Consider the following 22,644-nt stretch of genomic DNA (forward strand, 5'->3'; position numbering starts at 1 on the left):
TTGCTAACAGTGTTTTATATATGTTACATAGAAATGATGTAGGATAAGCTTTTAATATTTGAGAAACGTGGTCGACGATTGTTCTTAATGAGATCAGTATTTTTGATTTCTGAAGTCTTGTGTACAACAAATCTTTACATTGTTGTAGCAAATGTATTTTATCATTAGGAGCAGACATGTTTGTTGGTTGTGCAATTATTATGTCTACTCTTCAATTGTTATTCAAATAATTTTAAAATACCTTTTGGATTAAAACATGTTCATGGCCTCTTTCAAGTGTTGATGTCGAATATATATAATTCATGATTGAAAACCCCAAAAATTCATATTTTTATTTTTTTTTTTAAAATGAGCTCTGTCATTCCAGTCTAGTTTTGTTTCTAGCCCCTTTCAAGTGTTGATGTCGAATATATATAATTCATGATTGAAAACCCCCAAAATTCATATTTTTTTTATTTTTTTTAAAATAAGCTCTGTCATTCCAGTCCAGTTTTGTTTCCTGAAGATATGTGTGGAATAACTCAAGATACATTTACGCAACTTTGGCCACACATAAACCATTTAGTTATGCTAATGAGTCACAGTTCTTAGCTAACGGTAATTGGAAATTATAAAATGATCTATTTGATCAAAACAAAAGATTATTTGAATTCAAATAGAAAATTAGGCGAAAAAAGTGGATTTTAGTAACAGTTTAATATTAAGATTGTAAAAGTTTACAAAAAATTTGTTAAATAAACAACAATGAAAAAATCTCCGTTGAAGTAATGTAATGTTTATGTATACAAATAAAATAGCAGTAGCTCTTTCCGGGCAAAATTAAACACTATTTAGTCAAGTTGTATTCAAGATTTATTATTCAGATTGAGAAATCTAAGACCTCTCATAGTTGATTCAGTGGGATGATCAACATTAATACAGTTATTAAACGCTTGGTTAAGCTAGAACATGTTATGAGAACATACCATATAATAGAAAGCCCTTGTCAATAGGAGGAATTTACACCACAAAATGTAACCAGAGAGTTTCCACTTGGTTGAGTTTTTAACTGTGACTCCTTGACTTTTGTATAGGTATGTCACGGTGAGTAAATTATAGATCATATTAAATGACATATTTATTAAAGGTTTGGTGGCTCATCTAATCCAAGATTAAATTTAGTCCCCATCAAATACTTTAGGATTTAAGACAATATAAATGATTTGAAATATATTTTATTTTTGAATGCTTATGGTTAATCTAATACTATTTTTGATTGTAATTCAATATTGCTACACAATTAACAAAGTTTAGGTTTTCTGACATCAATCCCATATTGTAGTTTCTGTATGTATATGTTAATAATTTGGTTGTGTTCATCTTAAAGATAATCCTCTCTTGTATGTAAGCATACATGTATACACTGTTGATAAAACAAATTGTTTGTATACTTATGTACCAAAATTGAAATATATACATGACCTGTGACATTGGTAATATAGGAATTTACAGAGCTTGGCTAGTGTTGGACATGGGGTTGGAGATATTGGCTTAACACTACAGGGTTTACAATTTATGTTGTCTGTTATTATTTATACGTATTCATTTTCATATTGGTTAATATAATAAAACAGACAATATTGATCTGAAATTTAAATACATTTTTTATAACCATTAGTTTGCAGTAATATCTGAAGTGGTGTTTCCCCACAGGCATTAAAAATTTGCTTAAAGCAAATTCAGTGTGTTTCCACTGACAAAAGATTGACGAACAAGATGTGCAGAAAACCGTAATGCCAAATGGTCATACCGGGAATCATGCATAAAAGTTTCTATTACATGGCGATATAAATGTAGATATATATATACATGTATAACAATAAGTCTATCAAGACCTCTATTGTATTCATTCAAGTGTCATAGGTGTTATTTATTTAGTTGTTTTTTTCTTGTTCATAAAAATCTTGACTGTATTCATTGATGAAATGTTTACAAATGATACTTACAGGTGTACAATAAAAACTAATCATAAATTTCAACTGACACTTATTCAGATGTCAAAGAATAAGTTACATGCATGCACACATTTTTGACAATTTTATTTTTGTGTTAAGAAAACCCATTAATAATGTTTCATTTTATACAAAAACCTAAAAGAAAAATAATTAGTCATCCTTTAATTTGGATTAATGAAAATAAATAGTTACATGTTAGCCTAAGGGGGTGGGGAGGGGCTTGACTTTGAACCCTTAAATGCAGAGAAAATATACAATTGCAACATAAACCATTTCTCGGTGTTTTTGAACAAGAAAGATGCTAACCAGTGTTTTTCTGACTGGCAAATGTACAACGGGCATATGCCATACAGTGTGCTATGAGGGAAATTTTGCCCAGACAGCAGTACTATGGCCTACTCTTGTATCAAATTCCAACAACTTTTTACGAGCACACCAATATGTACATGGGACTTCATTTTTTCATCCCATCCGACGAAGGACTATACACTGTCCCTTGTCAGGCCCTCTGTCCTGCACCTATGCCAAGGGGGACCACGCCGGAAAATCCCAATGAACTTTCTTGGCCAGTGTAGGGATCAAACATGCGATTTTCAGGTTAGCGAGCCAACGTCTTTCTCACTTAGCCACTGTTGCTCCCTGTCCACATTGGGGGACCTTTAATTCTGAACACATCAGGTCTCAGCCGTGACAGACCCCTCATCCATCATAGGTAGTTAGTCATATGAGTGTTGGGTTAACCAAATACCATCTATATATGATTGGAATTGGAATTTGTTCATACAATTTTATTAGTTTCAAGCCACTTCCTGAGTTAAATGTCCATGTTCAATGATCAATATGTTATTTTGAATGATATTATAATGCTCTTACGTACATGTATGATATAAAATTGATTAATTAAACAAATTAACTGAAATCTTATTTCATTTTCTTCCAGTTGTACAAGAGCTGGAGAAATGGGAAGGTCGACCATGTTGTGATTTAGCCATCAGCAGTCATTGTAAACAAAGATGTCAACAGGTAAGGTCAATGTTCTGTTCTGATTGGAGAGAAGTTTAGTTTCTTGGATGGGATAGTCTTCTGCACTGTTTAAACTTGTGACAGAATTCACATTAATATTGCCACTGCAGTCATGTCTGTAATATTATCACTGCAATTGTAATGTTATCACTGTAATTTAATCACTGTAATATTGAAACTGTAATATTGTCACTGTAATGTTTTCTCTATAAAATATTATCTTTGACTTAATTGCTATATTAATATCATTCAGTCAGTCATTTAATGGTTTACTATTGAAGAGGTAACTCAGATCAAAGGGAGACGTTATGGTCTGAATTATAGACACTAGCGTTACATTATTATTATTGTATTTACATTATTACATGCCATATAATATCTATGTTTTTCCTGGTGCACAATCCAAATATACAAAAACTCTTATCACAACCCAATCCAGTCATTGCACTTGCCATTAAATTATTTATAAAAGTTAAAATGGCAGTAATGTGCCTGCTAGCACAACTCTCAACATTTGAGTTTTGGCAAATGTTTGGTTAGACTTAATATACCAATTAGCTGAGGTTATTTATAGTAACGCCATTCACAAAATTTAATGAAATTGTCAAGCCTATTCAAATATTTACACATTATCAGTGCTGGTAGAGAGAGCACAAAAAAAATCCTGGCAAGCTGGCCGATCATATTACTGGACTTTTTATCCACCAATAATGGGTCTAATTATCGTTGTTTATAAGTACATGCAAGCATTTGCCAAACAAGAATAAGACATAAGCCACGAATATTTACCAAAAGTAAGCATTCATTTTGTCAGGTGGCTTGCAGTCAAGTACTCGTCTGGCATTTGTTTATTCAAATTATCTACGATAATTATCCACCAGGATGTCAAAAATTGATGGTTTTTATAGCCTAGGTTTCAAGTGATTTTTTGAGGCAATTTTTTTCTTAACATATCGCACATTTAGCAAAAATTGCTTTTAACTGAATCATGAGTATTTTTTGATTGCTTGAAGTTAAATGTAAATTTTAGATTAGATTTTTAGGTTCCAATTGTCAGTTTTATCTTGAGAGGGAATTTAAATCTAAAGTGTCACTGGAAGAGGTCAAATTCTTTTGTAAATTTATTTCATTTTGTCAGGATTTATCTATAAGGTTTTTTAATTCCAAAGTATCAAATGTTCAAAAAAGTGGAAAGAATAATGTGTTAATACAAAAACATAAATAAGAACACTGTTAAGTGTTAGAAAAATTGAGATGTTTTTGATATTTTTTTTCTAATAAAGTTGTATTTTGTTGTTCTGAAAATAAATTTTGGTATTGAAAGATGTTTCAGCTGTGAAGTTATTTAAAAGAAATATATTTATACATTATGATCATATTTGGGGATCAAAATTTCATAAGATTTGATATAGCTAACAGACTTTTGGTCAAATAAGAAGTGGTATTGCGTGTTGTAAAAATAATATTCTGCCTCGTGAACAACACATGTATGTTATTCACGTTTTACAATGATACTGTAAAGAGGTAGTGGTATTTTCGACCTTCGATAATTGGTAAAAAAAAATAATTTTCAGTTTGATTTGATTGCTTGAGTTCAAATCAGGTTGCCTACAATCTTTGATACAAATCTGCCAATCCCAAAATTTGAGATAAATCTACCAATCCATTGTTAGATAATGTTTTCCTGAAGACTCGCAAAAAATACCTTATGGGTCGGTACTTGACTTTCGATAATAATGAGAATGTAAGTTTATTGTAAATATAATTTTGTTTAAAATGAATTACATTTCTTTTCTTGAGGAAAGGAATACTACTCCTTTAAAATTCAGAGATGAAATTGACTTTAAAAAATGGGCAAGAAGAACTCTTTAAGAAAATATGATACGGTCAACTTAATAAATATGTAACTGTTTTGAAAAAGAAATAAAATCTCAACAATAATTTGTGAAGAAAAGAAAATTTGTTTTTTTAAAGAAATTTGAAGATGGATGTTCGAATACATGTGAATGTCCTGCTGGGCTAATATGAAACATTTGTCTGGATAAGAACAAACAAGAAGAGGAAAACCCTGTGGAGCCTCTCTGACATTAATTATACACCTTCATTTAATCTTATTGAGTAGAAAATGACAGCCATTACAGGTAGTCCTTACCTGGGAAATCAGTTTCTTTTATGTCATTCATCCCATCGTTCCATTCTTCGAGACGTAATAGAATGTACCATTATGTCTTAGCTGGATGCATTAGCCTCTTTGAGAAAATAATTTGAAATTGATGACAGATTTTTTTGGTAGTTTCTTTGATTATCTTTACAAAAAATGAAAATTTCCCATGTTGGTGATTAACATTTGAGAAAAACTTTGAAGATTTTTTTCCATGTAAAGATTTGATATATAAAAAAAGTTGTTCCTTAGTATGACGAAAAGTTTTTTTCTTGAAAAGGACTTTGCTTAATTTGATTTGAGATGTAAGTTTGGAAAACGCAAAAAAAATAGACTTGGATAAACGAATTGGTGTTTGGAGTTTGCAGCCACGCGTGTACGAAAATGTACTCAAAATTTATCACTAATTTTATAATACATAGTAGGAATGAATAAATAGTCGAAATCATTCTTCTGTTTTTACTTTCAATTTAAACCTGCAAATTTCTCTTTAAAAGCTTCTTCAAGCATTAGCCATAATAAAATGCAAACATAGCAATAAAGTTTCATATTGTCATAACTGATTTAAAAGATACAATAATCATAAATTATTTTATTACTAATAATAATATAATGTATTCATAGAGCGCCTGCATTCCAGTAAAGATCACTGCTCCATGGCGTTATTACATTTTGTAAAACCGGTACATGCACAATAAATAAAAATGAATTATAAATATAATCACATGAAATATTTTAGAATTACTACAGTTTCAAGGTGAAAAACATAAATATGGTGATAGTACTAAGACTATCTATTTTCCAAGAATACCAATAGTGGAGGTGTTTATCCCCTTATAAATATTTATATGATTAATATTCTTTTAAATGAATGATATCATTAGTTAAAAATTACCAGGCAAAATATAGTCTTTAAGTTTCTGGAGAGTAAGTTGTTTCTAAATTCATCAAGATCTAGGGTGCGGATGGAATCTAACCTAGGTTAGTTTTTATACGCCCACATTGAAATGTGGTTGTATATTGTGTGTGTCCGGCGGTCTGTCTTCCACAATTGCTTCTGGACGCTCTAGAGGCTAAAGTTAATATCTGATTGACTTTAAATTTATATGCACTGTTTAAGGTCATGCGACAAAGAAGCCTACTGATTTTCAACAACTTCCGATAATTACTGCCAGAGTTATAGCCCTTGACCATTGAAAAATCTTGTAGAAGCTCTTTATGCTAAAGTTAACATCTTATTGACTTTAAACTTGTACACAGTGTTTAAGGTCATGAGACAAAGAATCCTATTCATTTTCAACGATTTATGATAATTACCGCCAGAGTTAAGGCCCTTGATCTGTTGAAAAATCTTGTGGAAGCTCTAGAGGCTAAAACTCTATTTCATTCATTCACCCTAGAGGCTAAGACTCCATTTCCTTCATTCATTCACTTTAGAGGCTAAAGTTGATATAAATTGTTTACGGTCATGAGACAAACAAATTCTAATGTTTTCTGATAATTAGTTCCTGGGTTATTACTCGTAATCAGATTTTCATGTGTTGTAAATGTTCTCATTACTGACAAAAGAAAAAATATGCAACAACACTTGTTGACTGCCCGGACAACTTAGCTGCTGTGGGCATGTTTTGTTGCCTGGCAAACTATCTTTTAAGTAATAAGAAAATAACCACTGAACTTCTGACAATTTGTGGCTTAATAGAATTCCAAGTAAGACAAGGTTTTCCAGTTTTCATCATTTAATACTATGCCTCTAGTGAAGACTGAATGTTCAATAATAATATGCCAAATGTGTTTTTGGTTTGGTTTTTCCAAACTGGATTAAAAAAGTTCATGTTTTATAGACAGATGTTCTTTTACAACCTCTGACCCCAGAAAGGTCAGACAAGTTTTTAATGGAAAATATAGATATGAAGACATTATCTCAAGATAACTTGATGAATTTTAATTTTGATTTGAATAGAGACATTCATGTCATACTGACTGTGACATAGAAACATTGTACACAAAATTATCTGTCTTGCATATCGTTGATTGAACTGAAAAGCTCATGATTTGGAAATTCAAAAAAAACAAAAACAAAGCGGTTTTAAATTATTAAAACCTTTGGCCGGTTCGAATATAAGTATTGAGGTAATATTTTGAAAAACAGTGTATGATATTTTTAAAGGGTAATAACATGGTAACTATGACAACAATAATTAATAAAGTTCTGGTGGAACTGATGTCAAAAGTTAAAAATGATTTCCATTCAACTTTTCAAATTCATTTGCCCTGGAAATCCTCAAGAATCAACTGCAAAGGGACACTTTCAGGTTCAAAACTTTGTACCGAATTAGAATATAAAGTTCTGATATTTTCTGGAAAACCTGGTAAAATGAACTTGATATGTACAAAAAACTAAAAAAAAAAAAAAAAAAAAAAAAAAAAAAATCATCAAAAAAGATTTGCAGTTTTTAAATCCCAGCCATAGTATTCAAAATTGTATACAAATTTCATTAAATATACATCCCAACAATTAATTAGGCAAACTTTTCCAGCATCAAATTTTCAAGAGCACTGATAGTAAAAAATATAACTTGATAGTCATATTATTTGATGTTCCCTTGTACTTTTGTTTGATTTGAACTTATTTATTCTCAGACTGGCTGTTCCAAAATCAAAGATTTCGGTTAGGTACCATATTGATAAGACAGCATTGAAGTAGAAACTGTTTCATTTAATTCTGACATTAGTGGTGCCATCTGCTCTGTTCTTTCACATTTCTCATTATAATCGTTTGGATCTCACCAAACTATTTCTCAGACTATATCAAAAGTTTTACAAATCCTGTCCTTATTCTATGCCTTTGATGGTGAAAATTGAATATATTGGGCTATGAAATGAATATGAAATTGTCAAAAAGTTGATATCAAATGAATAGAACAAGAATAATAAATTAGGCATATCAAAAATTGTGGAAAAAAGATCATGCATATGGACTTTAATAAGAAAATGATTTTTAAGAGAATTTTCTTTCATTTACTTACAAAACAAAGTTAGGAATATTAGAATTTGACATCTCAAAAGATAAAAATCCAGTTCAAAAGACAAAAAATTCAATTCAGACAATTTTTTTTCAGAATAATTATACACTTGTTCAATCGATGAAATATGTATTGTATTAACCATTTGAAGACAATTACGTGTTCTTTGACAATTATATGCTATTTTTATGCCATTGAATTGATTTTCTAATGTAGAGTAATTATATTATCTATTGATCGTTGAATTCATATTTTTTCCTACGAATGCCACAGAATTATATCGCTATCAATTGTCTATTATTCATGTATGTGTATTTTACACAGATGTCAGCTTTAAAAAAAGAACAAATTATTCGGTTGCTGATGAATTTATCGAGTATTGTAATTAGCTTGAGATTAATTGGTGCAATTTTTCATTATAATTCAGTTGTGTAGTGATAATGTGTTTTAGAGCTATTGTCAAAGAGGTTTATGCAAATTAAATGCATTTACATGACTGAATGGAAAATATTTCTTCTACCTGTACATTGTACCTATTGACAGGGCTCCCATTTCACAGTTTTGATAATAGATCAATTTTGGTAACGCTTACCAAACATTGTAAATTAATTCATATATCATATTTTTAATTATGGTACCCGCATTGTGATGTCTATATCACTTGGCCAATTCCCTACAATAGCTTATGTTAACAGTTAATATTTATAGTTACGCTGTAAAGATAGATCCTGGTCATATTCAAACTGGACTGACAGCATGTGAAGTGCTGATGAATCCTGACATTTTTTGTCAGCTTATTAATCAGTTGGTCCAGACAAGCAAATATGATTTCAATGGCCGGTGAATGATACCACAAACATTGCATATCATCACACTCAGTTAAAAAAAGCAGTCAAAAATTATAATTTAATTTCAAGGTAACTTAATGTTTTTGTTGATGCTAATTCTATGTACAGTGTACAGGTTTAAGTGTATGTTAATTTGTGTACAGGACAGGTCTCTGTTGATACAAATTCTACAGGTCCAACTAACTGATGTTAGAATTGATCTATTTTAATGTCTTTGGACCAATATGCTTTTCGGTACAATTATATTTTATGAGTGTGGCCTGAAAATTTCAATTTGCTTTTGAAAAAAGTGCAAAATTGTATAGAAAAGATTTGTAACTGTTTGGTTGACTCTTATTAATAAATTAAAAGGTTCATCGGGTCACTTAAAACTCTTAATCCTATAAACAGATTTCTGCTTGATTATGCCATCAATGGTCAGATTTTATCAATGGCAGAACTGGTACTTGACCTGGCAATTGGAATGTATCATCATTGAAATACCACTCATGTTCTTCCACTTTATCAAGACTTAGGAATTCTATTAAAATACCTACTTGTGAGCTTATCTTAATATAAACAGATTAGATCAGAATTAATCTGTTTCTATTGGGGATGTTTAGGCCACAATTAAGGCATACTTTGATTAAATTGAAGTGTACTGTAGTAAAGAATTGTTCTGTTCAAATAGCTTATCTGAATGGGATATAATGTTACTGATGGGATTCAAGTGCCATGGCTAATTCATTCTAAAATGCACAAACTATTGCTTCATATTGCTTTGAATATTGACAAATGTCTTGTACAAGGTAGAGCATGCTTACATATTATTGTAGTACTTTTTCATAATTGATTTTTATATATTATAACAATCTTACCCTGCTTCTGTAATGTAAGAATTGATCTTAGACTCTAATACCATATTTTTTTTTTCTTATTTCTTCAGGTGAAGTCTGAGTCCTCACTGTCAAAATCGTGCGAAGCAGGATTAGAAAATCATCTCTTCTCTTGCTTAAAAAAACAAAAAGGTAAGATACCAGAGTGAGAAATCACTGTATGATAGTGGGTCATCTGGTTCCCTCCCACTACTAATCAGTCCTGTGTTTAAAAAGCATAGGCACAAACCCCAATAAAAAAATCAGTTGGATGTTATTATAATAATTTATGTACATATGTAGTACATATTTACAAACAGCTTTATTGATAACATTCATTTGATTTATTAACTGCAACTGTTCAGATATAACGTTGAAAGTACCCCCATTGAAACGTTGCAGTTAATAAACCTAGTAAATGTTATCCATAAAGTTGTCTTTTACTATATATTGCTTTCACTAAATGCCCTTTAAAGATAATATGTAATACATATGTAATTTTATTTTGAAGGTGGAGAGAAGTGTTGTCAACAGGCAGAATCATATAGTTGTAAACTGGTTTGTCAATCATACTATATTTCAAACTCTACCAACAGACGCGAAAACAAAAATATACTCTTCAAACATTGTCATGGTAACGATGAAAAAGTCTTCCATTGTGTTCAAAGACAGATTCGATCACCAAGAGCAAGTAATCCTGCAGAAAGTGAGTTCGTTGTCACAGAGTATTCTTTCAAATAATTTTTCAAAACAAAATGAACTTTTTACCCAAAAATATCTGTATTTGCAAAATATTTTTGTGAATTAAATTTATGATTTGACCTCAAAAAATGAGAGGTGGTATCAGGTGTTCTTTGTTTTATTACAGAAATACCATGCTGTGACCGTGGTACAACACCAGAATGTCAAGAAAGATGTCGGGCTATATTACAGACGTCTGCTACGGAAGATGGTATAATAGAAGAAGTAATAAAAGGATGTGGTAAACCGGACGTCCGAGTAAGTATTTTGTTTCAACGTTTAATAGTAACAGGACAATAACCGTGGACAAAATTTTGCAGGATGCTGAATTGAGTTTGAATCTACTGTAGTCCCTTTCATCTTTAATATAAAAAAAAACTTGTTAGTCTCAGAAGTACTTGTTACCATTACTACACAATAGCAATATTGATCGAGAAAGTCAAAAGAAGATTCTCATTGCCAAAGGCAGACAGAAGCTAAACATTCCGATATACAAACACTACATATATTTAATTGACATCCCTGCTATAAATTTTTACATTAATAAGCAGCTAATAGTAGTCAATAAAATAAAATATACCCTGAATGAAAGTCACTCTTCTTTAAAATTTCTAAATGGTTTTGAGTTTAATCAAGCGTGTATCAGTTTTGGAATAATCATTTCAAAGCGTAAACTAATTTGCTTCTTGGTTTCTGTAAGCTAATTTCCTGGCTCGGTCACGTATGTTAAAAAAAACGTGATATGTTTTCATGTCACATGTATCACCATAACAAATTTTGATTAAAACTTAATTTCCAAATTAAATCTAATCATTTTTATCGCAAAATTAGGTTTTCCGAAAAAATTGATGTCATCATAAAACACAATTAGATAGTGGAGATGAAAGCGTGCATTTTAATATATTTGTACTGATGGGGGTTAAATGTATGGAACCTAGGTTACAAAACCATGGCATCTGTTCACGCGGTTGTTTTAACTGAGGGGAGAAAAAAGAATGGTGGACGCTTAATGAAGTTTCAGGCATGAATGATTCTTTAATGTCTGTTTCTTGCTGTAGCACAATGATAGAAGTGAACTGGGCAACAGACTTGCGTAATTGATTGAATTACGAGTTCAATATTTTGTAATAATTGGTCGTACGTAATGCTTGCCAACTCTTTTAATGTCAAATTAAATTCTGTATGCGTGCAGCGAGTGCACCGACCGACCGAAAACAATCGGCTAATCAGATGAGAGCATGAGGGGTTTAAGATATCAGATACAATAAGCTGCATTGACGGCTTTATTTAATTCTCATCCTATTACTTGCCGCCAATATTTTTTAAAGGGAAATGGGCAATTTAATCCTCAAATTATTGTTCTGGATAGAGCAATACGTACATACTGAATTGGAAGTATCTGTGAATCTTGGGAGATAACTGTTTTTATTTCCTGTTCAAATGATTTTAATTTTATTTCAATCTTTATTAATTGCATCAAAATTGAATATTTTTTACTTTGTTAATTTATATTGAAAGGGTGATATAGTGCTTATCAGTAATTTTGCACTTAATCATAATTCTGTTAGATGTTTATGGTAGTCTTTTGATGATGTTTAATGGAGAATTTCACCTGGCCAAGAAAAATTATAGGGTTAATGCCAGACTATTCTACAACCTAGGCAAGGCCAACTACTTACACATTTACCCCACACCCACCCCACACCACAAAATTTGCCTGGCAAGGAACTGCATATTGATATAGTAATTTGGATGAGACAAAAAGATTAGTGTCAACTGTATACCATCGGTAGCATGTTAAACAAAATAAGAGTAGGCCATAGCAGCTCTGTATGGTAAAATTTTCCTTGTAGCACAGTGTATGGCATATGCCCATCTTCTTGAACTTGGTTTGTGCAGAAAAGTAAAACATTAAACCCCATTTGATTCCATTTATTAAAGTCATAAGGGAACACACAAAAATTCATACAGTCTGTGAGTTGGGTTTGTTCAGATGTTCCGTTGAATTCATATATTTATACAAACTTTACCTACATATATGTGACTGCTGATCTTCTGTAATATGGTGAGAAAAGAGATTGGTTTCTTCATTAAGTTGATTCTTGAATATCTAAATAAGGTGATTGCAGTGATCACATTTTTGGACCAGGAATTGGTCACTAACCCGCTACTGATCTTGTTCTTCTTCTTGGGTGACGCACTTCCTATAAGCCTAAGGCTGCGTCAATTCAAGTCCGATCGGCATGAAAATTGAGATACTTGTTCTTTGAACAATTCCGCATCGATTTGGTGAATTAGATTTTTGAATTTCATCTAACAACATGATCAGTGTCTGGTTCATAGTACGATCATACTTGTTTATTGTGAAGGCAATCATATGCTTAACATAGTCTGTTCATGTACTCTTTTAATGGTGAGTGCTTGCCTATAATGAGACTTTGCCTGTAACTGCTGACTGTAAGGATGACACATTCCCCTTTAACTTTATAATTCACATTGGTTTTAAGTTGGTGGAAATGTTTTGTCCGTTGATAAAGTTATCTCTCTAATTCAATAATGGTGAAGGGGTTGGTACTTGTTTCTTCTTTTATTTTGGGGGTTAATTGACAGATTATTAAATGGAACTGGTGTTGTGAATAAGATTTTGACATGGTCGACAACATTCGTGTGGAAAATTTATTAGTTTGTAAGTTATCTCTTCAATAAACCCATGGCAATTGTTGTTAATGGTGTCAGTGTTGTATTTGGATAAACATGGTAGCCTAAATTGAACATTTTCGAGAAAATGGAATTGGGTTTTACGTCTCATCAATACATGTACGTTGGTCAATTTGAGACTAACATATGGTACTTTTTATATTCTACTGTTACCTTTTTCAAATCAACTAGCCATACTCATAGCCAAGCTATGGGCTGGGTCGGAATTCTTGAATTCACTACCATTATGTTAAATTTATGAAAAATGTACAAAATAAGAACAAAAGTCCCACTTTCTGAAAAGTCTCCTGTTACATTCTTTATAGAATTCCCCCTTTTAATAAATAGAATAGTTAATTGAACAAACTTGATCATTTATAAGATTGTAATTTCCGTTTATTAAATTAAAATTATTTTGTTACATATTTGAAAAATAATCTTGAAACCAATTTAGTATTTATCTGATTTATTAAATAAAATATATAATTGAACAAACTTGATCATTTATAAGATTGTAATTTCCGTTTAAATTGAGAAAAAATTTAACATGTTATACTTGAATAAAGGATTATTTGTTTTGCATTATGATGTATGTTTTCAGTGATTATCCTACACCAGATCATGATGTTAGATACTCAGGAAGTTGCCATGTATTATTATCAATTAACTCTTCAATGTCAGTATTATCACATACACCAAGAAAACCCAGATTTAACTTGACGTTAAGTGAACTGATGTTTCAAATGAATCGTGTCTCATTTGGATTTGACTTTTTTTTCTCTATCATTGCCAGTCATTATCACACAAACTAGAAAAAGTGTCTTGTTGCTGTGGTGATAAAACAAAATGTCATAGATAAATGGATTTAATAACATAAATAAAAACTTAACAAGTATGTTGCAGTGAATGTTTTTATGTAAATATTTAGGATTTGAGAATAAATTATGATTTTTGTCTGCAAGTTCTTTAGTATGATTACATGAGAACATTACATAATTTACTCAGCCAAATTAAAAACTTGACACTGATGAATTTCAAATTTTTTTTTCTGGTAAGTCAAATAAAATTTAAAGTGTTTCTAACGATAGTAAGTAGTAAGAAGCCTTTAATTTCATAAAATTGTAAAGTCACGTGGATCACTGGACTTTTGAGCATATAAAGATGAAAAACCTGAAAAACACGTGCAAACACAAACTCGTGAGGTCAATCCAGACCCGTCAACCCCCCAGGGCTGAAATGCAGTAGGGTAGTGTAAAAAATGCAGTAGAAACCATGATTTGGCAGTAGATTTCGAAAAACGCATAAATTCGCACTTCCAAGGGAAATTAATTTAGAAATGATACACTGAACTGCAGGCCCAACAATACAAAAATTGCATTAAATGGGTAATAGATAAAATATACACAAGCAATGGTACCATATCTAAAATTATTTATGTAATTAAACCAAAATTGAATATGTAGCCTACAGAAAGAAATAATTAGTAATGTAAAAAATAATTAAAATTACCAGTCCAGTAGTAACTGGCAGTATCACTTTTCTTTTGTTTTAACTTAGCATGATTTTAAAAAATATCCTTGTGACGTGTTCCCCATTCCGAGAGTTTTTGTCAATACTGTTTCATCTAAGATAATTGGTGTGCTTATTAGATTCTATAGTATTTCTACATTAGGAATAGGGGGGGGGGGGGGGTGTAAAAAATTAGTTTTGCATAACGACTAAATATTGGTATTGATTTAATCATGCCCCCCATGGCGATTATCCTCACATTGTACGGGATTTTTTCTCCTGTGATTCCGTAAATCTGCTTTTACATTTATTCGAGAGAGTGTTCCAAGTAATCGGCGAGGCGTATTCCCATCTTGAAATTAAATTTCCAGGTTGTGTTGCATTTGAAGTATTGTATTAGATGCTGTACGTACGTGCGCAAACGAAAATGTCAGCCATTGCTCATTTTGCTGCCGTAAATTGGTTGCTATTTGTTTAGTTTTGTCGCTACGCATTTTGAGAGTATTTGGAACTCGTGCCAATAATTATATTTACTTTAGATTAGTTCCATAGTTTTGGCGAGAAAATTAAAAAACTCTTTGTTTGAGGCCTTTTCGCGGCACTTTACTGCGTGTTATAGGTCGGCTCTATGCTGGTCAGTCTGTGGTCACTGTTGCAAGAGCCTTTAATTGTTTACGCCAGACAATAATTAATCTTAGAATGAGAGTGCTTCAAAGTGGAACTATTGCCGACCGCCCAAGGGCGGGAGCGCCACGTGTGGCGTCACTCCAGGAAGATCAAGCAATACGATTACGTCATCTTAGAAACAGATTTGTCACTGCAACCTCCACAAGTAGAGAGATGTTTGGTGGAAGGGTAACTGCACAAACTGTTCGAAATCGCTTGCAGGCTGCTGGTCTTCGAGCTCGGAGGCCCTATAATGGACCAATATTGACACCTCTCCATCGCCGTAACCGACTTGTGTGGGCCACAAGACACATAAGATTTACTCAAAGACAGTGGAATTTGGTTGTCTTTAGTGACGAATCTCGATTCACTTTGAGATTTGCCGATGGCAGGGCCTGAGTGTACTGTACCGCAGACGAGGTGAACGTTACGCCCAAGTATGCGTCAGAGAAGTTGACCGATTTGGTGGCGGCAGCGTCATGGTTTGGGGTTCTTTTTGTGCACATGGACGTTCTCCTCTTGTTGTTGTCCAAGGGAACTTAAATGCTGTCCAGTACAGGGATCAGATTTTGCAACCTGTTCTTCTTCCGTTTATGGGCCTGGACTAACGTTTCAACAAGACAATGTTCGAGCCCAGGGGGAGAGACTCCCCACCTCCCCTTCTGACCCACCCCTTAGTGATTTGCTTGTACCCTGGTCTATTGTGAATACGATATTGAATTAGTTAAATTTTTATGTTATATTGAATTGATTACATTTATGTTATATTGAATTGATTACATTTATGTTATATTGAATTGATTACATTTATGTTATATTGAATTGATTACATTATGTTCTTGTTAACAGTGATAATGCTTTTTTAACTGATTGTTTTTTCAGTATTATTCAGTTTACTGTAATATTCTTTTCTACTTGTCAGTATTTTTAGCTTATTTTGTTAGGGTGTTAGAAAATGATGCCATATGAATTTACATTATATTCACTACTATTGGGTACTTGTTGACTTGTCTTCATGCATCACTCCATCTTAAAACAACTGACTCTAGTATCGTCTGCCTTACTTACAGTCTGTCTGATATACATACACGCTTCATGATAACTCTACATACAATAGAGCAGATGTTTATTGTCTTAGCCTCACTACCACCCTAGTGAGAGCAGACGCAAGAAAGAGAGCTTCTCTTACATTTACTTTACTTCCAGAAGTTGTACACGCCATACTTTCACTCTGCACATGTTAGTCCGAAAAAACAAACTAGTCGATAGCTGCCATGTTTTTTTTTGACTGCTGAAGACATTTCCTAGACTCATGTTCCATTCCTTGCAAATATAGAAAACAACCATCGAGGAATTCGTTATGTTTTGCCGAATAAACATTTTGTAAAATTGTAAAGCAGATTGTTGATGTAATGAGTGGTATTGTGTCTGTTGGTTATGTTCAAGAAGCTATTTTAAGCCGTATGTCTGGTATAAGTTTGGTAGTGTGTATTTTGTGGAAGGGGGAAGTCATTATTTCCTGACAAACACATGTATAGTATATTGTATACAACACAGACAGCAATATGTGGGCCTACATGTGGCTCCAAATACTGAGAAAAATACATTTAATAAAATTAAAAAAAACCCAACAAATTAAACAAAATATAACCACAGTTAGTGGATCGTTATAATAGTCAGCGAACCATGTTCTGTAGATCATAAGGCATGTTATCTATTTGATTCATGGGTTTGATCCCAGTCTTGGTTTAAAACTAGACATGGGCTGAGAACAACCTTCAGGATTTTTCAAGCGTGTTCCAGGTGTGGCACCTATGAACAAAGCTTGGTTATTTGGATGGGATGAGAACTTGAGTCCACTTGTGTACCCATTAGGGTTCATATAAAAGAACCCATGACATTTGGAAATTGTAGGTAGAAGGGCAAAATTCTCCAACCTTTCATTGCTCCCTTTCGCATAGAAATAAAAATGGCTTTATTTTTGTCTCAAATGTCCAACCATTCCATTCCTGGTTAGTGGCGATTAGATATTAAACCCAATTTATCTTTACTTCATTGAAATTAAGAATTGTGACAAGCAAAGGATAACCAAAGTAGAAATCATCGTTAAAAGAAGGACAAATGCTGTTGATCCTAATCAGTAACCAAAATACTGATACTGAGTTGATTTCTCAAATTCAAGCACCAGCAAGTGGACTTCCTCCATGAGTAAAATCACATAAGCATACTGTGCCCCACTCATCACTTAGTTTATAAATGGTATTATAATCCAATATAAAATGTCCAAAATTATATGCTGACTTCCAAAATGGAAACTGTACCGGAGATAATGTTGTCCAAAAACAATGTGCATTATATTGGTGAGGACATATTTCAATTTTAAACAGTTGAATGCCATGAAAAAAGAACATTACTTAATGTATTAGAACATTGATTAAGTCTTTTCTGATTTTAACTTTTCAGGCTCCATTATGGCAATGTTTTCTAGCGACACCACCTGGTAAAAGAAATGAGACTCCATTAGTAACAGGATTAGACAGCGCTAAATTACAGTGTTGTGCTAAAGCCAAAACCAGTAGATGTCGTGATCTGTGTACCTGGGTAAGTTTTAATGGTTATGTGGGTTGGGCTGATGGATACCTAAAGTGTGCTGGAGAAATTAAGACCTGTTATCTATACATGTCATGGGTTTGATCTTTCTAGGTGACATGGAATAGAGTCCCTGTCTGAACCTAAATTATTTTCTCTGTGTATTCAGGTGATCTCCCATTTTTAAATGCTTCTATGCACTGGTGAATTTTTAAAAAAAATACCATAAGTTGGTCCCAAATTCACATAGTATTGAGTGGGCGTTAAACCCCAATTCTTGTTGTCTCTCTCAATAGTAGCAAGTTGCATTTAGATAATTAACATTTCATACTTATAGATTATAAAAATAATTTTCCCAGATAAGTTTTGAATTCATATTAACAATTACTCTAAAAATGTCTTTTAATTTATATTATTAATTTCTCTCAAAATCTTATAACTCATATCAATAATTCTTATTATGAGTATGTTTTTTTTTTAAATCTTGAAGATTTAGATGATTTGATTATTGTCCCTTGCCTTTTGTGTCTGTGAGGCTGTCAGGGGAAAGTGCGCTTAGTCATTCCGTTATATATTTTAAAAATAGACTGCACATCTTCCTATGTAACATTCAATTACTGTTCATGATATATTTGGGATTACTCAGGTAAATTGAATGCAAGAGAAATTTGGAAAGAGATAGAAATAAATTTAGCCGAGAATTTACCTAGTATTCCTGATATTAGTAAACAGATGTAACAGCAATGATTTTTTTTGACTTAATGCAAATGTGCATGACTTCTACATGAGTTTTGTGTTAAGTGTTGCATTGTAAAAGTAACACATCTAATTTTAAATCTGCCTGTCAAAACTTGGACCATGGAAGTAACAAAACACATGTGTTTACTGTAAATACAAAGAAAAAATGGGGAGTTACTCTTGTCCAAAGATCAAATACAGACTGTAATGTTTTTGTTTCTGAGTTCGAAATAGATATTTGTAGACTTTTTTGTAACAATTTTATGCAGTTAATAATGTTGGTTTATTTTCATTGTTGAGTAACACATTTTCATATTTCTGATAAAATCTATTTTGATTAAAATTGTCTGTTCTGTTTACAACACAAATACAGTTATATTAAAGGAATGCCCATGTCGAAGTCTTTCTAAATATAATTAGATTTCAATTATGTTATGCAACATACTATCATTCTTGTATTCTTTGTCATCTATTTTCTTGTTCCACATCAACAATGGTGATATCATAGTGTGTAAGAGTATTATTTGTATAGGTCAATCATCAAAATGATTATATAAGCATTTTGCAATAATTCCGCACAGAATGTAGCCTTGTACATGTATACCAGTACAGCCAATTTGATTACTCAATCTATTGTGGACGCTTCAAAGAAAATGTATCATATTTTAATGTGGTACAACAAACTGAAGATAACTGGCATCTGTTTTAATCTGAGTGAAGTGAAATATATTAACTCATTTTAAGGCAACACAATATATTTAATTTGAACCAAAGAATATTTCGATTTGAATCATAGAATATTTTGAATTGAATCAAAGAATATTTTGGGGTTTTTTTTCAGACATACAACCTGGATTGGGTTCAACATTCAAGTGAATTTTATCAAAGTTGTTCTTATATTCAGCCTGTGTCTGTTCTTGAGGCTTCCATGCATAGTTGTCTTACTGATGGTAAGAAAAGAATAAAACATACTTATATAAAATATACATATTTCTTCAATGTCTATTAAGCACCAGGGGAAGTATGAATTACCTAAACATTAAGTAATACATAAAACCTAAAGTACTACAAAATGTGTGAAATCTAGTAGTGTAACCCATTCTAAAAATGTATTGTTTCATTTCAGTTGAAGAACCATGTCAGTTGGGATGTAAAGGTTTAGATTTTTGCTCCAACTTCAATCATCGACCAACCCAGTTATTTCGAAGCTGTAACTCACAGGCAGATAAAGCTGCTAGAGATGCAGTGAAGGAATGGGAGAATGGTCTTATATCACTTCCACAAATGACTATACCAGTCAGAGGTATGGCAATTAATTTGTTTTGTACAATATGTATGTAATTTGTGTGGTCGGATATGATTTCTATATAATATAGAGTACAAATCAAACAGTATCTGCTAGAAAAACTGATACAATTATTTAGGTTAGATTGTTAAATTGATTTTAATTGACACAATAATGAATATATTACCTCAGGTGTTCCAGGAAAAATGAGGTTCAATGTTTTCCACATGTAAAAGTCATGGGATCTGTTAACAATTTGGTTTATGTAATCCCCCCCTCTGCATTTCATCTAATATGTTTTGTGTTTTTATGGTGTGAATTTGGTTTTCTTTCAGATATTCGACAGTGTAAACCAGATGTATGGAAGGCCATAGCATGTGCACTTCAAATCAAACCTTGTTTGAAAAAACCAAGTCCCTTATCTTTATGCATGTATGTATATATTGTGCTTCTTTTGTTAATCTTTATGAATTAATTACAGTTGTTAACTTTTATACTTATTTTTGTCAATTCATTATTGTGTAGATATTGGTCAAATAAATAATGATTATAGGTGTAAAAAGGGGATTTATTTGGTTGTTTCTAGAAATATTAGAGATATTTATAATAGATTTAAAAAGGGAGCTTGTCTATTTTAATTGCTGTTTTTTTATTTTTTAGGGAAGATTGTATATATATTTTGAATGAATGTGTAGATAAAAGTAGATTAACAGAAGATAAAACAGTACCGCAGTTATGTAATGCTCTACCTTCACGTACAGAAGATGGTGCTTGTATATCTGTTTCTAAATACCTCAGTAAGTCAGAAGAATTTCCTAGATACTGCTTCTACTCCATCTTCTAACTATATATTGAAAGTTGTAGATAAAAAGTATCATTCTTTTCGATTTGAGTCTTGCACAGTGCTGAACCAAACAAAAATAACTATTTGAAAGATTTTTCAAGCTGCTTCTCTGTAAAGGGAAATAACTTCAATATTTCTGAAACATGAATAAAATTTGTTAATACAAACAAATACGGAAAAGGTGAATTGAAGGTCTAGGGTTAAAGATGTATTCCCAGAGTGGACATTTAGTAATCTTAAAATCTTTAATATCAATTTTACTTGTGGAACATCCACATGCTTATACTGTAAAATTCTCATCCATTATGGGGGTATTTAAGAGTTTAGTTTTAATTTTCAGGTAAAAGTGCTGATATTGGTCGTGAGAATGAAGTAACGTCTCCCTGTAATCCAGACCCATGTGGGAAGGGTGAAGTGTGTCGAGTCAGGAGGAGAAAATGTAAACATTCAGAAGATTGTAAACCATATATTTGCAAAGCCGGTAAGTAGAAGCGTAGCCTCTGACTGAGCAAAGCATTAGTAGTACTAGTCTATAGAGTTCATCTGTTTCCTATATAGAAATTGTAAAAAGAATATGATTGCAGGTTGTTAAAAGTTTTGAAATTACTCCACTAAAATAATGTAATCATTTATAAAATAATAGTGTCTTTTGAAATATATTTGTATTAGATTATTGTAATATTATCATTAGTTTATCAAAAAAATCGTCAGATACCTTTTCCATTAAGTTTCCATGTAGTCTGTCTGCTAATGTAACAATTCTTATTATTCCAGGTTGTGTATTGGGACAAGTGTCCACATTTCTAGTGCCTAGAGGAGCTTATGTCCGTATCCCAGAAAAACAAACTGGTAGCCAGTCTAAAAAACAATGTTTTAAAGCGTGTCATTGTAGTCATAGAAACAAGATTGAGAATTGCAAACAGTTGCCATGTTTTGATGATAAACAGTGTGTCATCGGTCCAGGACACAGAAAAGGTACAGAACATGATTTTATTACTTTTATTGTGTGGTGCTTTTACTGTGGTTAATACAAGTGTGAGATACTAAATATAAATAGTTTCATTTGAACAACTACATGTCTTGAGAGAAGTATCAGGTGTTAGCATAAATCAATTCATTTCATTTCTTCATTTAAAAGATATGATTATTTCAAATATTAGATAGAAACAAAAATTGATAGGTCAATTGTGTTTACCTTATGAAATTGATGAAAAGTGTTATCAAATCCTTAAGAAAGAGTTACTTTAACCCGCCCCTTTTCAGTCAATCCAATCGATAACCAATTTTCTTTTTTACAGAAAGTGGCAGCCATTTTAATATTGATAGTAGTTTATGTGTTTGTCATGATGGTGATATGATCTGTTCTAAAAATACTTGTAAACCTCAGATGGGTGCATCTACATCAGCTATTTCAGGTAAGTTATCAAGGACAGGGTTTTGACATTCACTTGCCCCATACCTTTTATTGTGGAATATTCGGTTATTGGAGACTGTTTTCATCTCTGTATTTTTAATTGTTTTATTAGTTATACCCGGCATTTTTCCGCAGGTTTGCATTTACCGCTTGGTAGGTGATAAAGTCTGTAATTTAATTTTAAGAACTCCGAAATTATAGACATACGCAAATATTTAGCTTGCGAGTCACTGTATTGACCATATGTATTAAGGA

At 32.1% G+C, this 22,644-nt stretch overlaps 1 protein-coding gene across 1 annotated transcript in view; it reads left to right on the forward strand.

The window, feature by feature from the left end:
• Positions 1 to 2,933: 2,933 nt before the first annotated feature.
• LOC126832073 (reversion-inducing cysteine-rich protein with Kazal motifs) overlaps positions 2,934 to 22,644 on the forward strand; it is a gene marked incomplete at its 5' end in the record, with an annotated part of 30,596 nt that continues 10,885 nt past the window's right edge. The window contains 12 exons of the mRNA XM_050562748.1: positions 2,934 to 3,017; positions 9,978 to 10,059; positions 10,418 to 10,612; positions 10,775 to 10,905; positions 17,983 to 18,120; positions 19,688 to 19,796; positions 19,973 to 20,149; positions 20,467 to 20,563; positions 20,792 to 20,928; positions 21,316 to 21,456; positions 21,750 to 21,950; positions 22,274 to 22,390. Coding sequence (XP_050418705.1) covers positions 2,934 to 3,017; positions 9,978 to 10,059; positions 10,418 to 10,612; positions 10,775 to 10,905; positions 17,983 to 18,120; positions 19,688 to 19,796; positions 19,973 to 20,149; positions 20,467 to 20,563; positions 20,792 to 20,928; positions 21,316 to 21,456; positions 21,750 to 21,950; positions 22,274 to 22,390 — 1,609 coding nt within the window. The remainder of the gene's footprint in view (positions 3,018 to 9,977; positions 10,060 to 10,417; positions 10,613 to 10,774; positions 10,906 to 17,982; positions 18,121 to 19,687; positions 19,797 to 19,972; positions 20,150 to 20,466; positions 20,564 to 20,791; positions 20,929 to 21,315; positions 21,457 to 21,749; positions 21,951 to 22,273; positions 22,391 to 22,644) is intronic.

Source organism: Patella vulgata, chromosome 9 (genome assembly GCF_932274485.2).
Source record: "Patella vulgata chromosome 9, xgPatVulg1.2, whole genome shotgun sequence".
Classification (NCBI taxonomy): Eukaryota; Metazoa; Mollusca; class Gastropoda; family Patellidae; genus Patella; species Patella vulgata.